Source organism: Molothrus ater, chromosome 7, assembly GCF_012460135.2.
Source record: "Molothrus ater isolate BHLD 08-10-18 breed brown headed cowbird chromosome 7, BPBGC_Mater_1.1, whole genome shotgun sequence".
Taxonomy (NCBI): domain Eukaryota; kingdom Metazoa; phylum Chordata; class Aves; order Passeriformes; family Icteridae; genus Molothrus; species Molothrus ater.
In genome coordinates, this window is record NC_050484.2 from 15,887,934 (window position 1) to 15,909,634 (window position 21,701).

Below are 21,701 nucleotides of genomic sequence, written 5' to 3' on the forward strand. Positions count from 1 at the left end.
GAATAACAGTGCTAACACAAGACAATGCAACATTTCTTAAAAGCAGCATGTGATTTCAGCAAGTTTGGTTTAAAAGGCACAAAATCTTTATAGCAATGATGCAGGTAACTGAGAAATATTGCTTCTGCCCACATGTGATGCATTGCTGCATGCAGAACTTTAACAGATTCAGGACCTGTAACAAGGAGGTTACATGAGAGATGAGCACAGCAGCAGGAAATGATTTACCTATTGCAACAGCTCAATACAACAGGGCTTTGAAATATGGGGAAGATAAGTAAGACAAGGTCTGCTTCTGTATTATATTGAAGAGCTTTCAAATAGCAGCTGAACATGGTCTCCATCCTGCCCTGACCAAAGAGGTGAAATTCTGACCCAAATAGCCTGGTGTTGTTTTGCCCTTCCTTCCCTGAAATTCTGTCTTTCCTGTTGTGCTTTACATGAGACACAAAAACACAGTTCCTATTATCATAGATTTATAAATTCAGTCTCTTCTCTCCCAGCACGAGCCAAAGCTTTCCTAATAGTTTTCCTTAGGTAAGAGTTCATCACCAAATTAAAATGAAGTAATATGACAAGTTAGTAGAATATATTTGTTTAGTTTCATCACAAAAAACACATACTGGTTTAGGCTGATTTTATTAATAATATAAGGTTCTGTAATCTCTTAACATTACAACTGAAGCTTTACAGTTAATCTCACACTAAAATGACAAACACTGTTTGGCTTTATTTTCAGAAAATTAAATTACAACCTTGATAAACATACATTTCCAAGACAGAGAAGCAATGTGTTTTCTGGATTTCAGTGCTAATGTATCCCTGCCTTTGAAATTGGTTTCAGTTAATTAACATTGCTACGGAAGAACTATTTGGCCTGGCCTCTGTTCACAGCTGTAAGGCAAAGATGACATCTCTAACTTAACCATTGTAATGTAAGTCAAATCAAGACATGTTTTTCTTTGACTGTAAGATTTAGAGCCTGGATCAGCTTTTAACAGATTTGCTTCTTTTCCCTCCAAACTTTTATAAAGGTCTCTCTAATGTAAACATATTTTACAGTCAAGCCACAGTCACTCCCTGTACCTTTCCTCATTCAAAGGGAGCAGAAACTGTGTAATTGGAAGTTATTACAAGCTTAATTAAAACTGCTTGTAACTTATGTATGGCCAGAATACTCAAGCAAATGCAAAAGTTTTGTTATGCACCAGCACTTCTAATCTGCATGGATCAAACTCCATCTCTGAACAGGCTGCAGCTACAAGAAGTGAAGTCTGTAGAAAGAAAGTAGAGCATACAGAAGGAAGAGTGGTGGAAGACCACAGTATTAGAGACAGTAAGATTTCCTTTAAATGGTGAATGATCTCTATCTAGGTCTTCTGAACTTGCATTACATTTTTTTCTATTTTCATTAGCAATGTGAAATTAAAGACAGTAATACATATGTTTCAACTGCAGTTTCAACTAAGCTCTGACCGGTTCATAAGATAATATTTAGGAAGACAGCAATATTCATTACATTTAGTGTTAATTTCTTCCTCAGACATATATCCAGTGACGGTGATTTGGGACCCTTGAAGCCTGTTATTTCACCTTCCCATAAGACAACTGACATACAGTAAAAATCTTTACTGCATTTTAAATCACTTCAGAAGTCAGTGGCTATGTAAAGGCTAGAGAGTGTAAGGAGTTTTTACCTTTTACCTGTGTTCTTACAATACAAAAAAGGATGAGGAAACCATAGTCAGAAAATTAAAAAATGAGACAGATGTTGCAGAGCTGTGTTGTACTGTAGTCAAAATCTTAAGAGATCAGTATTACTAAGCTATAACTACTTGTTCTACTATGTGCTGTCATTCTGCATAAAAGCTTCACATGCTTTCCTTCAAAATTAATTCTTCATAGTTACACAAACTTTCATTGAGGCACATAAACACCCTTCATATTTACCAGCTCCTAGAAAAGTCTCCACTGGGGAGTGGCACAAGTCATGAGCAAGAGGCCGGCCTGGGCAGGGAGTCCCCACGAGCAGAGCAGCTGAGGTGAGGCAGTCCCTGCACAGAGCCACTCCCCCAGACACCTCTGTGCACTTAAGGAACACTTAACCACAGTGCAAAGGCTCAGTTTCCCACAACAGACTACCCCCACTGTTTTGGTTACTGCTGAAATACCAACCCCGGGGACAAGGAAAAATGATATATTTTTATACTGAAATGTTGTGAAATAAAGACCATTCAAAATAATTCCAGCTGCATTAACAATATCACATGAACATTCGGTCTTATGACCAGCAGATCATAAAAGAGTTTTCTTCAATTACCTTGACAGCATGCAGTTTAAAGTTATGGTCTGAGTGTCCATGTTTTTCAATCATTTGAACTGTAGCATTGAAATTAATCTTAGAACAAGCTCAGAGTTGTCTGATATGCAGTATCTTTTCAAGCATTTTATATTTTTTGGTATATTACTAAAACTGAAAGTTAATTAGAGAGTATTCTAAAATAGTTTAAAAACAAAAATGCAATTTATAATTTTCTCCTCATTAAGGGCACTACCAATACAAAAGGTGTCCAAACTGACACTACAGAGCTGTGAAGCAGTTGACTAGAGACAGTGTCCTCAAAGGATAGTCTGTATTTTTTCTATCTTATGCATATACATTAATTATCAAAAAGTTGGATAATTTGCTTTAAGAAAGAACCCACCTTAAAAATGGATCATGAGTATTGACAAATATTTTGTTTATTTTACTGATTACGATTCAAGTTTCAATGTAAAAATGCTTACTCTCACATGATACTGATCAAGAAAATATTTCATTTTCATAAAGTTCCATGGACAGTTAAAATAGTGGCTACTTGTGAAGTAAATAAATGATTCATAAAGGCCATAGGAAACTGTACAAAACTTAAATGGGAAATCTCACTTCCAGGATGACAGTAGGTTGTCCATTTAAGTGTTTTATTAAACTGTTGTGACTGTTTCAAAAGACAGTGCTGGGCAGTTTCATCTGAGTAACTGAAAAAGATATTTTGCATCTGTGCAAAACAAACAACGGGAACAAAACCCATACACACTAGGACTGAAGTACAGATGAACACAAAATTTTGTTACAAACCTGTTTTCAACATACAGTGAGAAATGTCCATTGTACAAAACTTAGTGACTGACCTACAGTTAATTTAAGATTATCCCAGCAATGCAAATACAACTCAGAACAGCTCAATTGTGTAAGATTTTCCAGTAGTATTACAGTGAGAGACTACTGAATTTTTAGTAGTTTGACTTACACTGTCTCTTTTGATGAAAGCCTATATTTATAGTATAAGTATTTGCTGGTTACAAGTCTATTACATACTTAATGCAGTACAGGGAGGTACTCCTTGGTGTTCTCTCATCTGTCTCAGCAGCTTTCCTTTAGCAAGAGGCTGGGCTGTGCAGCTGCATCTGTAGAAAACACTGTTGTCAGTCTTTGTCCTCCTGGCAGGGGATGCTTTAAGTAAGAAACATCTGGCAGTATCCAGCACTGAAAATACTGTCAGCTGTGCTGCCTAGCCCAACTTGGAAACCCAGATTTGCATATCCTGGTTAGTACTTTGTGCCCAGTAGGTTGGAACATTGTTAAGTAAAAGTCCATAAACATTAACAGTGATGTTTACACTTTATTGGGGGAAGGGAGTAGCAAAAATCAATGTAAGTTACTAGTTTTGAAAGTTTAGTCTATGTTATATTTGATTACTGGGATATCAATACAATGAAAGTGAGGAATTTCAACAGTAATTTTTAATTTTTAGTACATCATTTGTGCAGGGCTTTATAAAAGATTTTTGTTTCCAAAGATGTTATTGGGGTCCACATATTCTTTAACAGATCTCAGCATTCCCATGCCAACATCAGAGATGCTCTCCTTCATCCAGCGCTTCCGCAATTTGCCTACTGGAAAAACAAAAACAAAGTGTTTCAATATACGGCAGGATTCTAGGAGCCAATCAATCTTGTGACCATGAATGAATAAACACTGTGTGATAAATGCTTTTATTCAAAAATGAGAAATGTTTTGCTTTATTTGATTTATTGAGCCCACCAGACTATCAAGCTCATTAAGCTCAGCATACTCCCAGAGGAAGACTGTGTTCCACACTGTCTACTTTCTTTAGAAACTACGAAATTTAGATGAAGCTTAGGCTGAAATCACATGTTCTATTAAGACAAGGAATCAGTAGTAAGTTTTAAAAAGCCACAAACTAATTTTAAGTTATAAACTGTAGAGGAGATTACTAAAAAGCAGAACCCCATATTTTTTGATTACTTTAAAGTGAAAACATAACTCGATAATCAAGCTTAAAGCAGTATTGGTTTAAATAGCAAAAAATGTTTATATGAAGAAGGCTTAATATTTAATTTAAAAACTTCTATGCTGGCTGGTAATTGCTCAATACCACTACACAAGAGCTTTGTTTCGCATGTAAAAATGGCTATTCACAAAATACAGCAAATACAAACAAAGCTGAAACAATCTTTTAAGAACTCATTTTACTACATTCTCACAATAGTCCTGTTAAATGGCCAAGTGTTCACATGCTAATTAACCAAATCATCAACTCTGATTAACAGATCATTCAAAACTGAGGACATTTTTTTCATTAAACACACTTTAGCATTAAACTTGCCAGCCTGAAACACAAGCCATTTGTTAGTATCAAAAGACATAGTAAAGGTTTGAGAAACAGAAGCTTTAAGAGTATCTGAAGCTAAATTCAAGCTATCTTTTGTGCCCTGTTTCATGGTAACCATCAAACTGTCATCAGAATAATAAATTACTGGGACACCTCTGGAGAACAGAGTATATTTATACCTTTAGGAATACAAGCCAAGTCACAATGCCAACAGAAAAAGCAAATAATGTGAGACAGAATGAAACCTGCAGTTTGCTAGAAAATTACTATTAGCAGCATGTGTGTCAAGATCAAAGATCACAACTAAAGGACAAAAAGAATGTCATGTGGTACAAACCCTGGCTGTATTTTGCAGCCCCAGCTCAAGAAAGAATCTCCATCTGTGAATATACTGTCACTACAATGTGACTGTCTGAGCACACTGACGTGGTCAAATTCAATCTGTTAAAACTTTAATACTGCTACAAAACACCTGAATTGTGGATGTGGCTTGACCATCCCCTTAAGTCACTCACACTGGCTCTTACCCAAGCAGCTGAAGAACAGTCATTACTATTCTCAACTGTTATCTGTAATATAGTTTCAGTGAATGTGTTCTGTGGTTATGGATGTAATTGTCCTGAAAAGACTGCAAACAACTGCTCCAACAAGATGGAGCACATTAGAATCACAGCAGGATGCCCAACAGCTAGCATGCCTGCCTCTTTTACACCTCCAGTAATAATGCAATTCCACAAGGAACTGAACTACTGTCTGAACAGCACCAAACAGTCGTTGCATATTTAATGAAGTCGCTCACCAAGTGCTGGAAAACAGAAGGTGCTTGGAGTGCATCATTAGTTCTGTCAAAGTGATAATTTACACATCTATCTTGTCAAATTTTCTATGGTTTATACTTTCGCAATAATAAATCTAACATACATCTGATTAGTGAACTGGAAACAAAAAAAGCTGTACTACAGTTACCAGCAGTCCTTCACAAACATGCTCAACAAAAAGATTTTAACCCCTTGGTAACAGCGATGTTGATCCCCTGCTCCTACTGTTCATGCCAATAAAACATCGTGGAATTTTCAACTACTCAAGTTTCACATTAGAGTTAAAAAGCCTTGAAGCACTCTCTCCTAATTCTAAGCTGGTCCATCAGATAAAATGGAAAACAGACCAAGAGAAGGAAAGGCTCTGTGAAAATGAGAGCAGCACTTCAAAAGGTCTATATAAAGTTTCACTTCAGGTTAGTGCTGTGCTATGCATTTTCTGGTGCTTCTCCTCCACAGCACAAGCCAAATGGCTTCACGGATGAGAAAAGGAAAAGAGGAAGAAAATGCCATAATAGTTAAAGATGTTAGTGTGAACATAAAAATAATTCTAAGTGACAAAGTTGCCTACCTCCACTCTAAGCCTAGCTAAAGAACAGCTTTGTGCTCAAGGAAGCCTCAACTTCCCACCAACAAGATCTCAGTTGGGCCTGATCTTATCACAGACTACAGAAAACCAACTTCCCATTTCTAGCCTAAAGGAAGTAGACTTTTCAGTTTTAGCTCTGTGTTTATGTGTTTGTAGTAGCTTAGCACAGCAAGTTACTGCTTGTGCACTCAGCCATACACACCATCACATGCACAATCCTTGTGCCCCAACTGAAAACAAACACAGCCCGTCCTTTTTGCATCTTCTCCCTCTGAAGACACTTAATCTTGCATCTGTAAAGAAGATGGAGCCAGGCTCTGCTTGGTGGTGCCAAGCAGAAGTCCAAGAGGCAACAGGCACAAGAAATTCCATCTAAGCATAAGGAATAATTTATTTACTGTTCAGGTGCCCAAGCACTGGAACAGATTGCACAGAGAGGGAGTGGAGGTATTCAAGAACCTTCTGGATGCCACCCTGTGTAATAGTGCTCTAGGATGGCCCTGTCTGAGCAGGGAAATTGGATGAAAATGACCCATTGTGGGCCCTTGCAACCTCACCCATTCTGTGATCCAAGATGAGGTACAAGAGAATCTGTCTTCAAGTTTCACAGATGGCAAGTGGCCTGTTCCTGAAGTGTGCTGAGCAGTCTAATAGTGCCTTAAAACATTCACTGCTAGGAAGCCAGAAACCTCCAATCTGAACCCCAGCCTATTACACTGAGTACAAACCCCACAGCATAGCAGGGAGCCTACTTCTCACAAGGTACTTCAGATCAGAAAGCCAAGGAGCTTGTTCAGTAGCAACTCCAAAGACAGTCCAGCACCAACTTTATTTTAGCTTTTTATCTATCATTCTAGTCCACATATGAAAGAGAAATATGTGAACTCGCTAAGTAACTTTTCCCCAGCTTTGATACTGCTCCATGTTGGTTTCATTGGAAAAGTTCATCTTTCCATTGTCCTTTTTCACTTGCACATCTCTGAAAATGCATCTGGATGGCTACAAATGGAGTGAGCAAACAGCAGGCAGCAATTGGTATTCTCACTTTTGGAATATGAAGTACCAGGGAACACATGAACAGTTCTGTAAGAAAAGTTTTCATGTAGTTGATTGATTTCAGGAATTACTCTACACCCATGCAGAACAGATTTATAGCACTGTGTGGTCCCAGTGGAAATAGGTTCTGATGGCACTGCACATGGCTCTGGACTTCCTCTGCTCCAGCCCTTTCAACTCGAAGAGTCGGTTCCTGCATAACAACAGCTTTGCAACAGGAGCAGCAGTGACAGGTCCTAAGAAGGATGAGGCTCATGCAGCTGCTGCTCTTCCTGAAGCTAGCTGTCCCTCCAGAAAGCAGCTCTCTGCCCTTACAGTCTGCTTAACGTGCTATTACTCTTCCAGGGAGAACTCTGTAATACCGAGAAAGGTCAGTGCATTAATGTAAAACATGGCAGCACTGGAGGATATTGGACCAGTGTACACCAAGTCTACTGCATAATTAACACTGCACCAGCATAACACTTTGCATATTTTCACTTGGTATCTTAACAGCTGAAATAATACTTTCAAGTTTGCTGGTGATGAATCAGGAGGTCCTTTCCTTTTTTAATTTTTTTTTTTGAAAAGGCACTGAAGATGACTATTCTATTAAGACTTCCAACAGACCAAGGAGGAAAATACAACTGTGTTATTGTATTATTTCACATGAGGTTACTCCATGTCTAACAAATGTATCAGTTTCAACTCATTCTAATGAGTAGAACAAGCTCTAGTATGCTTAACCTAAGGGAAGATTTTTTTTTCCCCTGTGTAAAAGAGAAAAGAACATGTTTGTGCTCAACTCCCCCTCATAAAAGAACTTTATAATTTCAGATTCTGTAGTTTGTCTGAGTTAATTATTGCAGTGTATAAGCCACAGCCTCTTAATGCCAAAGAATTGCAATGTCAAATATGTAATTGAATGCAAACAAGGTGTAAGGTTTGTTTTTCCCTTTGTTTTGTTTTAGGGGTTTTGCTTTTGTTTTTAGTGTTGTGGGATTTTTCTTATTTTTTGTTTTCCTACATAAACTGCCATTGATACTATAGCTAAACCTATGCAGCACAGGCTACATGGTTAACCTTTATTCTAATCAGCTGTCTAGGAAGTAGAAGAAAATTAGTTCTATTATGTTAAGTGGCTAAATGGGGCTATTTTCCTCAACCCCACAATTTGATAATTGTTTCCTGAAGCAACCAGTTGTAGTTAAAACAGTGCCTCAAAGGGAAGCAATGTATCATTACTTTTTACACTACTTAGTTTTACATGGGTCCTTAGCTTGGTAATATGAAAGGGATCAGGTACAAATCCAACCTTCTCCCTTTCTGATGGTGTACCCCAAAGGGGCTATAGTTGTATTTATACACCAGTCATACCTAACGGTGCCTCCTCAGCACATTATTTCATGTGTACAAAAAAAAGGCATGTTTGATAAAAGAATTCAAGTGTGACACATCATATGGGTGTTTTAAGGGCTTGCCAAAAATGATTAGAATAATTATTTATTTGAACTTGAACTTGTATCTACAAGAAATTGTCACTCCTAATGCTGCTTTTTAAATGCTAAGTTTCTGAACACTATCTATGGCTCTCTAGCAAACTTGCAAGACTCTCAAATCTAAATCTAAATCCCAGTGCCCAGAAAGAAGGATCAAAGCTGTGCAATGTCCCTTTCTGAGCATAGGACACAGTCAAGACAGGGTGACAACTATAATGGGGGGTGGGGGAAGGAAGATTTATCCACAGTAAAGTCCTTCTGAAGCTACTCTTCAGAAAGTTAAAAGTTATTTCAGTTCTCACTGTGCACCTACCTGCAGTTGGTACTTCCCCAGATGTAAAGTAATTTATACATTTAAACAATTCAAACTGTCATACATGACCATTTCTTCACTCAAGGAGTGTATGAACATTGACTTAAGCAGGCTTTGTATTTCCTATAGCCTCAAGTCCCAGACTACATCTGTTTTCTTTGATACACAAACCCAGAGTTAAAATAGCTCCATTTATCACAGTGTGATTGTAGGCAGACAAATCAGCCTGTCTGTTTCCAGATAGTGAAAACAGCTGTTATTAATCACAATTACAAGACAAACACCAAAGGAAATTGCACCAGTACTTTCTTTTACCCTACACAATAGACCAGTCAGTGCTAAGAGTTATAAGGCTTGAAGGTCAGTATATAAAACTGACAATATTAGACTAATTTTCAGCACCACATCTAAGCACTGGAAAAAAATTAATCTTGAATATTAAACACAATGAACTGCCAGACAAAACCACTCAAAGTGGAAAATATATATCAGTATCAGAGGCAGTCATGCATACAACAGGAGCTTACAAAGTCAAACAGAAATCCAGTTTTCATAGCTGTGGAGTCACAAGGTTCAAGCATGCAAGGGTTTGAAAATGCTATATAATTTTTTTTTTTCTTGTTTAACACATGTGGTAAAAGCAAGGTTTTACATGGTGAGGGCAAATACATCCAAATGTGTGACAAGCTCCAGCTGCATGTGAGTTGGATGGAATGCTAGTCACAGTAAAACAGAGTGCCACGGCAGGGAAGGCATGAGAGTACATCAAGGGGGTAATCCCACATCCAGTGTGTGAGAACTGACAGGTCCACTACACCACCATGTTAAAGATTTAATCAAGGACTGTAAGAGCATATCAAACACAAACTACTGAAACCTTTTCACTCATGTTATTACCTATACATCCCTCAATATCCTGATACTGCTAAAGCAGAGTCCATTTCAGTTTCCATCACAAAACAAGATGCCTGAAAACAGCCCTAGTTAAAAGTTTAAGTTCCCTTCAAGATTAGAAAGTAACGGACATGTTTTAAAGCACAGCTTCTGCCCTTTAATTTTTTGCCCCACACAGAGCTTTTAGAATTACTAAAAAATTAGTAGAATTATTTGGATTAATAAAAAATTAGTAATTTTTTTCTCTAGTTTTAAGCCACTACACTTCTTTGCTCTTTTATCTGTGACAGGGCAATGCCCCAAGAGAGCAGAGAGAAGAAATATATGAAAATAATAATTTTCAAGAAGGTAGCTGCACAAATCACACTGACATCACAAGTCTTCCTGACATCCAAGGTTATTATATAGAATGCATACAATCAAATTAGATTACCCATGTGTGTGGGAAAAGCATATATAAAGCATCAGGTATAGGAAGTATTGCTTATACATGACATTGGTTCTTAATATTAAAGCATATATATTAAAGCATAAAATATCTTGTGGAGATGCTAGTAACACAGGACAAGCAATCTCCAAACTCCAAGAGAGGAAACTAGGCAACTAGAACTTATCAGATAGCAGGCCAGTAAAGTCAACACTTACATAACATCAATTGTGCAACAAATGGTAGATTGCAACATAGTCCAGTTCAAAGTCACTGGCTCTTTTATTCAGACACTTGGTCTAAGTGCTCTGGAATTTGGGCAAACAGCATTCACAAAGCCACAAGGGACACAAAACTGTTAAAACTTTGAAAATCACATTTGAAGTTTTAGTAACTGAATATATATCTACAGAACAATCAGTAAAACTTGTTTAAGACAACCTGATCAAACTGGAAAAAAGAGTGAGAAGTTTCTAGATAAAATGCCAGGAGATCTTCTTCCTCCCTCAGCCCTCCCCCAGTAATTTCAGTTGATGCCATGAAATATTTTTCAGAATTCTACTACAAACTATTTTATGTACTCATGAATACTTAGCAGTATCAAAGAGACTAACTTTAGACTGAGAACATTACCTCCATGGTGATGTGAAAGACTTCCTCCATTGGCAAGTATTTCTTCTCTAGCAGCCCTCTAAATTTGAAAGAGATGGTATTTATTCAACAGCAATTGCACAAGACTTTTGGATTTCATGAAATGCTTGCTATTGCACTCATACACACAGGTATATGAAAAGTTTCTGAAGTCATTAGGGTGCATTATATAGGTAAACATTATAGTTCAAGCCTGCAGATAAAGGTAAGTAAGAGTCTTCTAAATAAACATCAAAACCATGATATTTCAAATGGCATCTCTTGTAACAAATGTACTACTCAAGAATAGAGTATTCTGGATCCCTTTCCCGTTGCCAAAACTTAAATATCCAGTGACTGGGATGCTCATTTGGAAGATGATTAAGTATCAAAAAAGAAGTCTGAAAACAGGCTCGTCAGAGCAAGTCAAGATTCTTATTCAGATCAGAGTTCAACCCAGATTTCCAATATCCTGGTTGAGGCAGTGAGGTACTTTACAACAGACAACCTGAGAGCTTAGAAGGTGTAAACAATGAAAGCTTTTCTAAGCCCAAGCACTACATGTTTTCTATTCTAAGAGTGTCCTCTTTTAAGAATAATATATATAGCTGCAGCTGTGCAGTTAAGAGAGTTTTTTTCAGTCTGCAATACAGTACATATACTTGGTCAGCAAACTCACTTTGCTAGGTTAAATTTAGTTACTACAATGGAAAATGTGCATTCATGTCATCAGACAAACCAATTCCAATAAAAGAAATATCTAGGTATAGGTAAGTTTCATTAAATAAATACTCAAGTATTACATTCTTCAGTGCCCTATATGCAACAGCATGGAAGCCTCTGAACTTGTAGATAAAACTTTGCATCCACTTGCCAAATTCAAGAGAAATTTCTAAAGAATAAGCATGAAAAGAATGATATCCCAGTTTTAAAAACTATTTCTCTACAGTCCTATTAGCAATTTTCTGGTGCTGAAGTTTGAGCTAGGAACCAGAATGTAGGACAAAAAGCAGTTTGGCTATAGTCCTTCTAAGAATTGCATCTTGAAGGTATTTGTTTCATCTAACTAGGCATGTTCAGTGTTTCATCAGCCAAGTGTTACAGCAGAAGTATTGCAGAGCTGCTTGGCCAATGCTGAAGCAGATTACAACTGGTCTAACAGACTGGACTTAGAGCAATGCTTATCTCAGCCTAACAGAAAAGGCATGAGACAGTACCATTCCTTATTCTCTACATGCAGCACTATTAATAAGGTATGATCTTGTCAGTTTTACCATGCATTTTACAGACTGAGTATTAAGCAGAAGAAGTAGTTTTGTAAATAATGGAACTAAGGAAGACTAGTTTCCCATGGATTTGGGGTTTAAGGTTTGAAGCTCCTGTCATTCAAGAAACTCCAGGTCAAGCTCTTCTGTACTTCAGTCAAAACTATTCATGTACTGATATCTAAAACGGTCACCTGGTAGCCTTTTCTCTATTTGATGAACTATTAACATGTACCTCTTACTACCGATAATGATCAAAGCTTTACAAACACGCTTTTGAGATCTTTCCTGCAGAATTCAGTAAGCTTGGCCAATAGGTTCAGAACAAAATACAAGTCATCAGCTTTTCCCCCCTTTAACTATTGTTTCTTTATACATTACCTCAATTTGCTCATAGACATGAATAGGATCACTAATTCCTCTGTAGTTAAAGGCAAAGTAGAAGTAGACACATGCACCTGCATCGTAAGTCTGTGTCACCCTGTTGAAGAGAACTACATTACAAACAAAGCTTTATGATATTAAGCCAACCACTATTTGCCAGCATAAAATTCCTAAGATTACTTCCTATCTTATTCAAAGGGACAGCATCTTTTTTAAAAATTTCTTCATCCTTTTTGCTCCTAATCCACGAGTGACTCAATGCTATGACTTCGAAAGTTGAAGCCTCTAAGTCATTACAATTGACTCTTGTCAATTGTAAGAAGTGCTTAGGCTTGAACTCTCAACTCTTCCATGTAATCCACTTGCACGTTCAAGAGGAAGGTTAAGGCTACTAGTATTTGTAATATCATCACCAGATCTCTTGCTGAACAAAGATTCAAGAAAAATTATTTCTGTTATTGCATGGCTTACCTACAGGTGGAAAGAGGAGCAAACTGAACACCCTTTTCTTTGCATTCTCGTACTATCCTTTCCTTTACATTTCTACAAAGGTCCAAAACCCTGTAACAGGAAACACATTAATAGATAAAATTTCAATATTTGATTTTACATAGCTTCTAAAAAAAGAACTTCACAATCTTTTAAAAAAGCATAATCTAATACAGCATAAGAGTGCCTTCTAAAATCACTGTTAACTAGCTTAGCCTTTGTTCTAGAATAGTCCTCATCAAGACTCCACTGCTTTTTCTGCACTTCTGTATAGCAAGTTTACTCTGAGACAGAGAACTTAAAAGCTCTTTTTCATAAGGAAGAGGTATCAACAGTATTTAAAAAAATAAGGAGATTACCTACTTCTGTATGTCTCTACTTAACAAATAGCCTCAAAGTTTTGGAAAAGTAGTTAACAAATTCAGAAGAAATCCTGAGAACTCAAAGGTCTGGCAAACTGTACTAGCACCATACCTTTGTGTTGCTTCAAGGCCAAACCTGCAGATCCCTCAGCTGGGCATTACTCTGCCAACCTGAAACACTATAATTCTAATGTGGCAATGAGCTATTAGACCTTGTTGGAAGCCATACTTGTTCTGCCTTTTTTTTTAGGTTCTTCTAGAACAGATCCAGGTGCAAACAAATCGGAAGAGCAAAAGAAATCACTGTTTTCCAAATTACCATTTCTTCAGTTACACATTCTCCCACAAAGGCCTGCAGAGCTCTAATTCAGATTTTGGTGTTTTACACAGATTTAGAACTACATTAAAGATTCACAGAACACAAGAGAATTTAACCATTTAGTGAATAAGAAAGTCAGCTAAATATTTTTTTCAAGTATCTGCTACCTGTCAAGAACAAGTTAATCAGTTTATGGAAAGTTACATGGTCCTTATAAATCAAAGCAGAAAAAGGTTTTTAAAGCATTTGCTTTGGTGGGGACAACTTAAAATACTTTCTTAAGTAAAAATTCATTGTTGTCTGAAACGAGGGGATGGCAAAAAAATTGGCGACTAAGAAGTTAGCATGCTTCAAAATCTATAAAACCAAAAGGAAGAGCACTTTCACTTTAAAATTGTCCTCAAATTTCTTCTACACTCTTAGGACATTGTGCCAATTTTCAAACAGGGGCTGAAGTTTACGATTGCCACTAAATTCAATAGCAAGGGTATAGGGTTGCCAGCTTAAGTCATCAGGCTTTGCACTGAATGCTGTAAAGCTTTGATTCAAATCACTTTAGATCCTATTTAAGAGATTTCAGCCTTACCAAATGGACCAGAGCATCCAAAATGATTTTGTATATTAAACTCTGTTGTGGTCAAATGTTTCTCAACCATAGCTAATAGATAAAATACCCTTAGGTAAAAGATCTCAATCTTGGGCAAAAGTTACTTTTTCAGTATTTCCCTACATTGCTGGAAAAAGAAAAAAACTTACTTAAATATATTTGATTTTTTTCATCTTAATTACAGACTAATCCCTTTGAAATACACTGCTGATCCCACACATGTGGCTCTCGTCCCCCACTGTAATTACTGTCACCAATGTCCTGCCTCCTAAACAGGGCAATTTCAAATTCTAAATTTGTTACAGTAAGGTAACCTAAGAGGAAATACTACTGAAAGCTTGATACACTGCAGGTACAAAATTCTGGTATGTAATTTATCAGCAACTTTAGCAAGAACACAGAGCTGCAAGACTCGAGGTATGTCAGGCTGCATCCAATACATGTAAGGCCTAAAAGAAGCATCCTCATGAGCAAACATGAGTTAGGAACCATTTGAATGAAATCAAGTTTTAAGAAATTCTGAAAAGTAATCAGAGTTTACCTATCCCAAGGAACAGATGTCTCAAATGATTCTCCTATTATGTAATAATCCAGGCCTAGGTCCTAATAAAAAAAGTAAGGAAATTATCAGTAACATTCAGCATCAGCATCTGGGATTCCAGTGTATGCTACACAGTTATCAGGTGAACAACTTTTTAGTTTGCAGAAGAACAGAAATTCTAATTTAGCAAAAACACCCACATGTCCCACTGACGCAAGTTTATTATTAATAGGGAAATAGGGAAGCTCTTAAAGATGACAAACATTTTGATGTCATGGCTACACTGAGATAACTTGTCAGACTGTCAGGACATCTACACTAATCAAATATTTCTATCACTATAGTACCAAGCCAAGAGTTTCACTGTGCTCATCAGTATAATACCTAGTGAAAATATTTTTGTGCAATGTAGTCACTGTCTAGATAGAAAAAAGACAAACATCTTCCCATCTGACACACAGCCTGCTGAAATAAAGGGAGATTCAGTGATTTGTCCCCAACAAATCAAACACTCAGGATGTGCATATTGTTCTGAAAAATAAAAAAATCTCAAACAGTAAGACTAAAATGTGTTAGAACAGCTGCAGCAGTTTAGACTAAAAGTCCTTTATGCTGGAATTCTGATTTAAACCAGTCATAAGCAGATTGCCAAAGAAGAGTAAAAAGACAAGTGAGCACATGAGTATTTCAAGTACACTCCATGCCTCTGATTTCATTCACCCTGTGGATTCTTCAATCTAATCTCCCTACCCTTTATAAGAAGCTATTTTCTTAACAAGAAAATAAATTAATACTATTGTTATTCTTAACAAGAATATAAATTAATGTCTATGGTGTTTTGCAGATGGAATTCCATGAATAATCACTGCTCCGAAATGGAAGAGATACAACCTCTAGGTTGATCCTGGGTTGATACAACCTCTGAGATATCACCCAAGGCAGCCTGCACTCAGATTTCAGAGAAAGCATCTTCAAAGAAACAGTCTATGTTTTGTTACATTAATGAGCAGAAGCTGCAGCAGACAGACAAAAGCTGACCTACCCGAAGGTAAGCGATGACAAATGTCAGCATGTATCCTCTCTGTCCATTATCTTCTCCTGCTGCCAAGCCACTGCAATTTACAAGAATTTAATTAATTTTCCACCAAATTAGTCATCAGTTTCTAAAATATTTATAAAACAACTTTGATTATTAAACATACGTTCAAGTTTAGCTGCCTAAGCTGTGTTAAAGTGGTTGCTAATAGCAAGGTCTCGTCACTAGAAATCAGAAGTTACTTCAGACCAGACCTTTATTCATTCCTCTTTTCATTCCATAACCTGGAGATGAACTTCACAAAATATTTGACAAAATCTTAGAAAACAGTCTTCAAAACTCACAAAAGAGTGGAGAAACACAAGTAGACACAATATATTCTGGATATTCATTTACAGGAACATGGGTAATTACATTTCTAAGCAGGTTGAATTTGTGTACTTTTATGTGTACAACTCATGAGACCCCAAGACTTAAGATCTCCAAAGCATAAGAGATCTGAATGAATTAAAAAAAGACACAGAGTTCATAGCTCTAAAGAAAAAGGAAGCCTTGCTTTCACTAGTCTAGGAGGGATTATTGAAAGCATTTGTTTTTAACTATTGGTTTCTAGAACAAGAAAGTGCTATGCCTCTGGAATCAGTCTTCCTACAAGCTCCCATAAATCTGAGAGAGAGGTGGGTATGGGTGTGAAATCAGGCACCCTGAAGAAGCATAGAATTGAAGGATTTTATACTAGAAAGCCATTAAATAGTTTAGCATTTTAAAACAGGTTAACCTATTGAAGATTTCACTAACAGCCTTATTAAAGGAGCATAGACAGCACCATCTTCTAATGCCTGTAACACAGACAAGTTTCCCCCTTACCAATACACTACCATCTTGAAATACCAAAATACAAAAGTATTCATAGTTGAAGTAACAGAATGAAAGCATGATAAAAGCACAAAATTCAGAAGTTATAGCCTTGAAATGGATAAAACAGCACTTATATGTATATTTGAATAGCTGAGACTAGTATTAGCAATAACAGTACACTCTTGACAAATCACAGTTTTAATGATAGTTTTAATCAACCACACTTTATCAAGGCAGAAGGAAAGAAACTGCTTGATCATTACTCAGCCTGCCACTTCAATGGGTGTTTTCTGTCCCTTTTTGGGGACAGAAAAGTGGCAGGAAATTTTCTGTCCCCAAAAAGGGACAGAAAATCACTGCACTCTTTCAACTAAACAAGTTTCTTGTATTCATATACTCACATGAATTCTGCAAAAATTTAATATCGCCCTAATGATTTTGTCTCTCTTTCTGTAGTGAAAATATAGAGTCTAGGATTGCAAAACAAGCTGCTTCCATGCTGTAAGCAATTAAAGGCTGGTTTCCATTTAAGTAACTTTCATTTTATATTTAGTAAATATTTTTCTTCAATATACAGACAGCTGAAGTTTCTCAGTAAAGTTACCTATTAATTAGTACAAGCCACATGTATCAAAGGGAGCATTCAGTAGCTAATTGGCTGCTGCCACTTCAAACTAGTAAATCGAGAACATATTCATACAGTAACCATTACAAAAATATGGTAGTCTAATTTTTTCCTGGACAGTTCATTCCCAGCTTCACAGTGAAAATGTACTTTGAAAAGCATACCCAAACTTGGTGGCAATATCATAGACTTGCTTCTCATGCTGAAGAACCTTCTCTCTGTCACCCTCAAAGAGCAAGGTAGCTACACACAGTATGTTGGGATCAAATCCTTTAAACTGCAGAGAGAGACAAACTTGCCATTAGTCACAGTCTACATGGCAGAATACAAGGAAGAGGTTTTTACTTTTCAAATACGTGGCATGCGCCCTGGTCAGGAAGTATTGCTGTAATTAAGAGGAATGATAGAGGAAAAAGTCTTTCAAAATTTACTCCCAAAACACTTAAGTTTTTCCTTGACAGGACAGGTCAATGGAAATAACAGAAATTGTGTGTCACCTCTTTCCTCCTGTTAAAAAGCAGGATAAGCATAACAGCTGTCTACCTATGCTGTAGGAAAAAAAAAAGGTCTTAAATGCTTTGAGCAATAGAGACATTTATATTTAATCAACTCTTCCTGTGTTAAACAGCTAAAAAAGCAGGAAGAAAACTATGACCATCATGAATGTGGAGGGAAGGAAAAACTTCTGGGCTATCTCTAAACAGAGTATGTATTCCCTAACAAAAGAAGCTCCAGACACATATTATTTCCCACTTCAATAATCCAAGAAAAAACAGCAGAATCAACACTGGTCACTGTCTTCCAGAAGTATGCCCACTCTTGGAAGATAATGAAATTTTTCTACATTTGAATACCCATATTTGCAGTAACTCTCTAGTTAGGTAATTTGGAGGGAAAAAAGTCAATAATAAGATAACATATTTAACACAAAAGCCTAGGTGATATCATTTTAGCACCAAATCATTGTAGGTTAATAAGGAATGAATTCCAGAAAGACAAAAAACTAATTTGTGTGGGAAAATCTGCCTAATATCTTGAGGATCTTCCCAAATTCTAGCTCACTCTAATAACAAAGTAGATCATGCCTTGGAAAAAATCTAGGAGGATGAAAATATAGTATCAGTATTCACTGATCCATCAGTATTCACTGATTATCACTGGTCTGCCAGCTGGGTAAACTGGTTCCAGTCTTCCCCTGTCACCAAGTTACTGTTAGACATGGCACATTAATCTCTTATACAGGTATGACCAGTAACAACAGCCCTCTTGGAATAACTCCTCAAACACAATCTCATTTGAATTCAACCACCTTTAGAACCCCAAGTTCTTACACTGTATTATCAGTTACACTCAAACTCAGCTGCATTAGAAGCAGTTTACCAAAAAATCTTGAATTTTATGAACAGCATGCAAAATTCAAACCAATATTAAAAACCCCAAAATTACCTTTGTGATGTAGAACTTTTTCAGTCCATCCAAAAACGATGTAAAAATGGAAGCAACTTGTGGTTTAAGAGCATGACCTTTGGCAAAAAGCAGAAAAAGGCACATTAAGGGAAACAGTGCTCTTAACATTCTTACTTAAAGGGGCAAATAAAAAATAGCTTGGTAGTCAAAATAACTAGAATTGCTCAGAGCACTTTGATTATCAAAATTAAAGAGAATTCGCTCTACTCATTTAGAACATGATATAGGAAAAAGTTTCATTAATTTTTTGAAGACATATGTACACCTGTGCACAAATATTTGACACTTTAATTAAGGCTGCCCTAGTTTAGATCTCACAAGCCTATGGCATGTGGAAAATTTTTAAGAGAGTGCTTCATTAGTTTTTACACCACAAAACTAAGCAAAAATCAGTCACTTTTTTTTTCAAGTTACACCAAAACCACTGAAACAAACAGCCAAAAATGGTGAAAGTTAGGAGTTAAGCATTTTTTCTTTAACAGTTATATCACTTGTGTGAAGTTTTCTACATAAAGCTAGTTATTGCTTCCTTAATGACAAACGGGGAACTAAAATTACCAGGATATATAAATGGTGTCTTGGAGCCTGTTAAATTAACATTTCTGCCTCAGGACTGGGTTTAATTGAGATGAAAGTCTTTTACTGTTTGTTCCATTGTTTTCAGTCACAAACAACTTCTGAACTCTCATTACTGCTTCATTTTAGCAGCCTGGCATCTGGCCTACATGCTGTGAGCCCAATTCATAAAAAGTTATGCACCATTTACATGATACTCCGTTCTAAAATACTTCACAAAGCATTTCCTCCTCAATAACACATGAACTTCAACAACTATGTGCTCTCTTTCTTCCTCTTAAGCAAAGAGGAAGTCTCTCTGCAAATACAAACCCCAAGGAGGACATCTACAAGCACACTTCAGTAAGCACAGAAAAAGCGTGGATTTATTAAACCACAGTCTAAAAAACTACTTAACAATGATTACAAGAAAAATTAATATTGACACACCTGAAACTATGTTCACAGCTTGCAATTGGTCAAATTGTGCTTCCCAAAGAAAAAGAAATGCACCTGCTTCTGTTGGACATGTCAGAGCAGAATAGTGTAGCACAAAATGAGCAAAGCAAGCAGCAAGGCTTGCTGAGCTTCTCAGCTCTTCCAAATCACAATTTCCTTGATTTGAAAAATGAAGTTCAGCTTTTTCAACACCACTACATTAATGCCATTTGAAGCTGAGATTTATCACTGAGGCTTCTGTGCAAAAGAAGTTTCAAGAATTCTGACTTGCTGAAGTATCATAGTAGAGGTTTTCAAGGTCAGTCACACTTTGCATTTTCATCTTCTGGGTACAATCAAAATAGCATGTTCTCAGCAAGTTCTGCAAGGTATTAGCTTTTGGGTCATGGAACTTTAGAGTCTCCAGAATCAGAGTGTCTTGAGTTAGAACATATCTTCTACCAAATCCACTAGAATTTAAAATGACAGCTTTCCCTTAGAATTGCTGAGATATTATTGTTCTGCATATTTGACATTGTCCTATTTAGGTGTTTGAACTAGTTGAAATTTTATGAAATCTTTTGTCTTCAGGAATCTTCTGGTAGCTTCATTGACTTTCAATACCTAAAGCCTAACAGCTGAGATGTACTTGCACACACTTACAGCACTTACAACACTTTATCTTTTTTTGAAAACAGACAGATCACTTTGGACAAATATGTCATTACCTCTGTCCCAATCAAATATTATATCAGAATATTTTTTAAAAACCTAAGAATTCTAAGGAATCTGTGAGATGCTTTCATGAAATTTAAAGGAAACAACCCACTTACCTTGAAAATAAGGTGCTGGCATCCTGGTTTTTTTATCATATCCAACTTCTCATTAATACTCTTAGGAAGAAAATGTTTCAAGTACTGTATTTTAAAACTAGAATCTCTACTCCTTTACAGCAAAATAGAGGAAGTGATTCCAGACTTTCAATCTCACCAATAGACTAAATGTCAAGAAAGGAACCAGCAGAAAACCCATCTCATTTATAGGCAGAGCATGGCTCTTTACTGACTCAAGTAGTGCATAGTGTTTCCTCAGAGAAAAAGACAGGCTTCTGTTTCCCAAACTCACACTATGGCACTATCTGGAGTTCGAACTCTGGGTTCACTGCCCTCTGTCCAGATTTGAGCAAAAGAATTACTACCCAAAACAGACTTGAACTACTAAAAAGCCCTTGGAAACATGATACTCCGTGATGATCCACATACTTACCAAACTGAAACTGTGCATTGTCGACAAGGCGAATTGATGCAGGAGCACATCTCTTGGAGGCAAAGTCAGGGGAGTAAGAGGAAGGAAGAATAAAAAGATTACATATATAGTTGGTTTTAAAAGTCATTACAATTAAATTTTCATTACAAAATAGCATATAAGAAAGCACACTTTGATACCAGAGACCTCTGGCCATCACCATCATTGAAACAGGGTGACTACAAACTTGTTTTCACTGGAATAGCAACATCTACTAGGTATAGTAGATGGTCTAGATATAATGCATGGAGAATTTTCAGTTTAACCTCAAGCCAACACAGGAATAGTCCAAAAACACTGATCTTCACATTTTGATTCTTTTTCTTAATTGGCATATGCACTAAAGATAGTACACTTGTTTAGCACATCAAGCTTATGTTTCTGTGTAATCAGAGACACATACATAAAAAAACCATTGAAAAAGTTTAATTGTTGAAGGTCATCTTGGCATGCAGCTGAGCACTACACAGCTGCTCACTCAGCCCCCTCCCCAGTGGGATGGAGAAGGAAAATCAGAGGGCAAAAGCTGAAAAACCCATGGGTTGAGATGAAGACAGCTTGGTAAGCAA

At 36.8% G+C, this 21,701-nt stretch overlaps 1 protein-coding gene across 2 annotated transcripts in view; it reads right to left on the reverse strand.

Moving 5' to 3' along the window:
* Positions 1 to 622: 622 nt before the first annotated feature.
* Positions 623 to 21,701, reverse strand: part of AGPS (alkylglycerone phosphate synthase) — a 50,359-nt gene continuing 29,280 nt past the window's right edge. The window contains exons 12-20 of one of the 2 annotated variants that reach the window (XM_036386594.2): positions 21,094 to 21,145; positions 18,814 to 18,890; positions 17,532 to 17,644; positions 15,891 to 15,960; positions 14,849 to 14,910; positions 13,002 to 13,091; positions 12,528 to 12,627; positions 10,885 to 10,942; positions 623 to 3,933 (exon numbers count right to left, since the gene is read on the reverse strand). In XM_036386594.2, the coding sequence (XP_036242487.1) occupies positions 3,815 to 3,933; positions 10,885 to 10,942; positions 12,528 to 12,627; positions 13,002 to 13,091; positions 14,849 to 14,910; positions 15,891 to 15,960; positions 17,532 to 17,644; positions 18,814 to 18,890; positions 21,094 to 21,145 (741 nt within the window). In that variant the 3' untranslated portion in view covers positions 623 to 3,814. Of the gene's footprint in view, positions 3,937 to 10,884; positions 10,943 to 12,527; positions 12,628 to 13,001; positions 13,092 to 14,848; positions 14,911 to 15,890; positions 15,961 to 17,531; positions 17,645 to 18,813; positions 18,891 to 21,093; positions 21,146 to 21,701 lie in introns of both variants that reach the window. The other variant, XM_036386593.2, reaches the window with a different exon arrangement.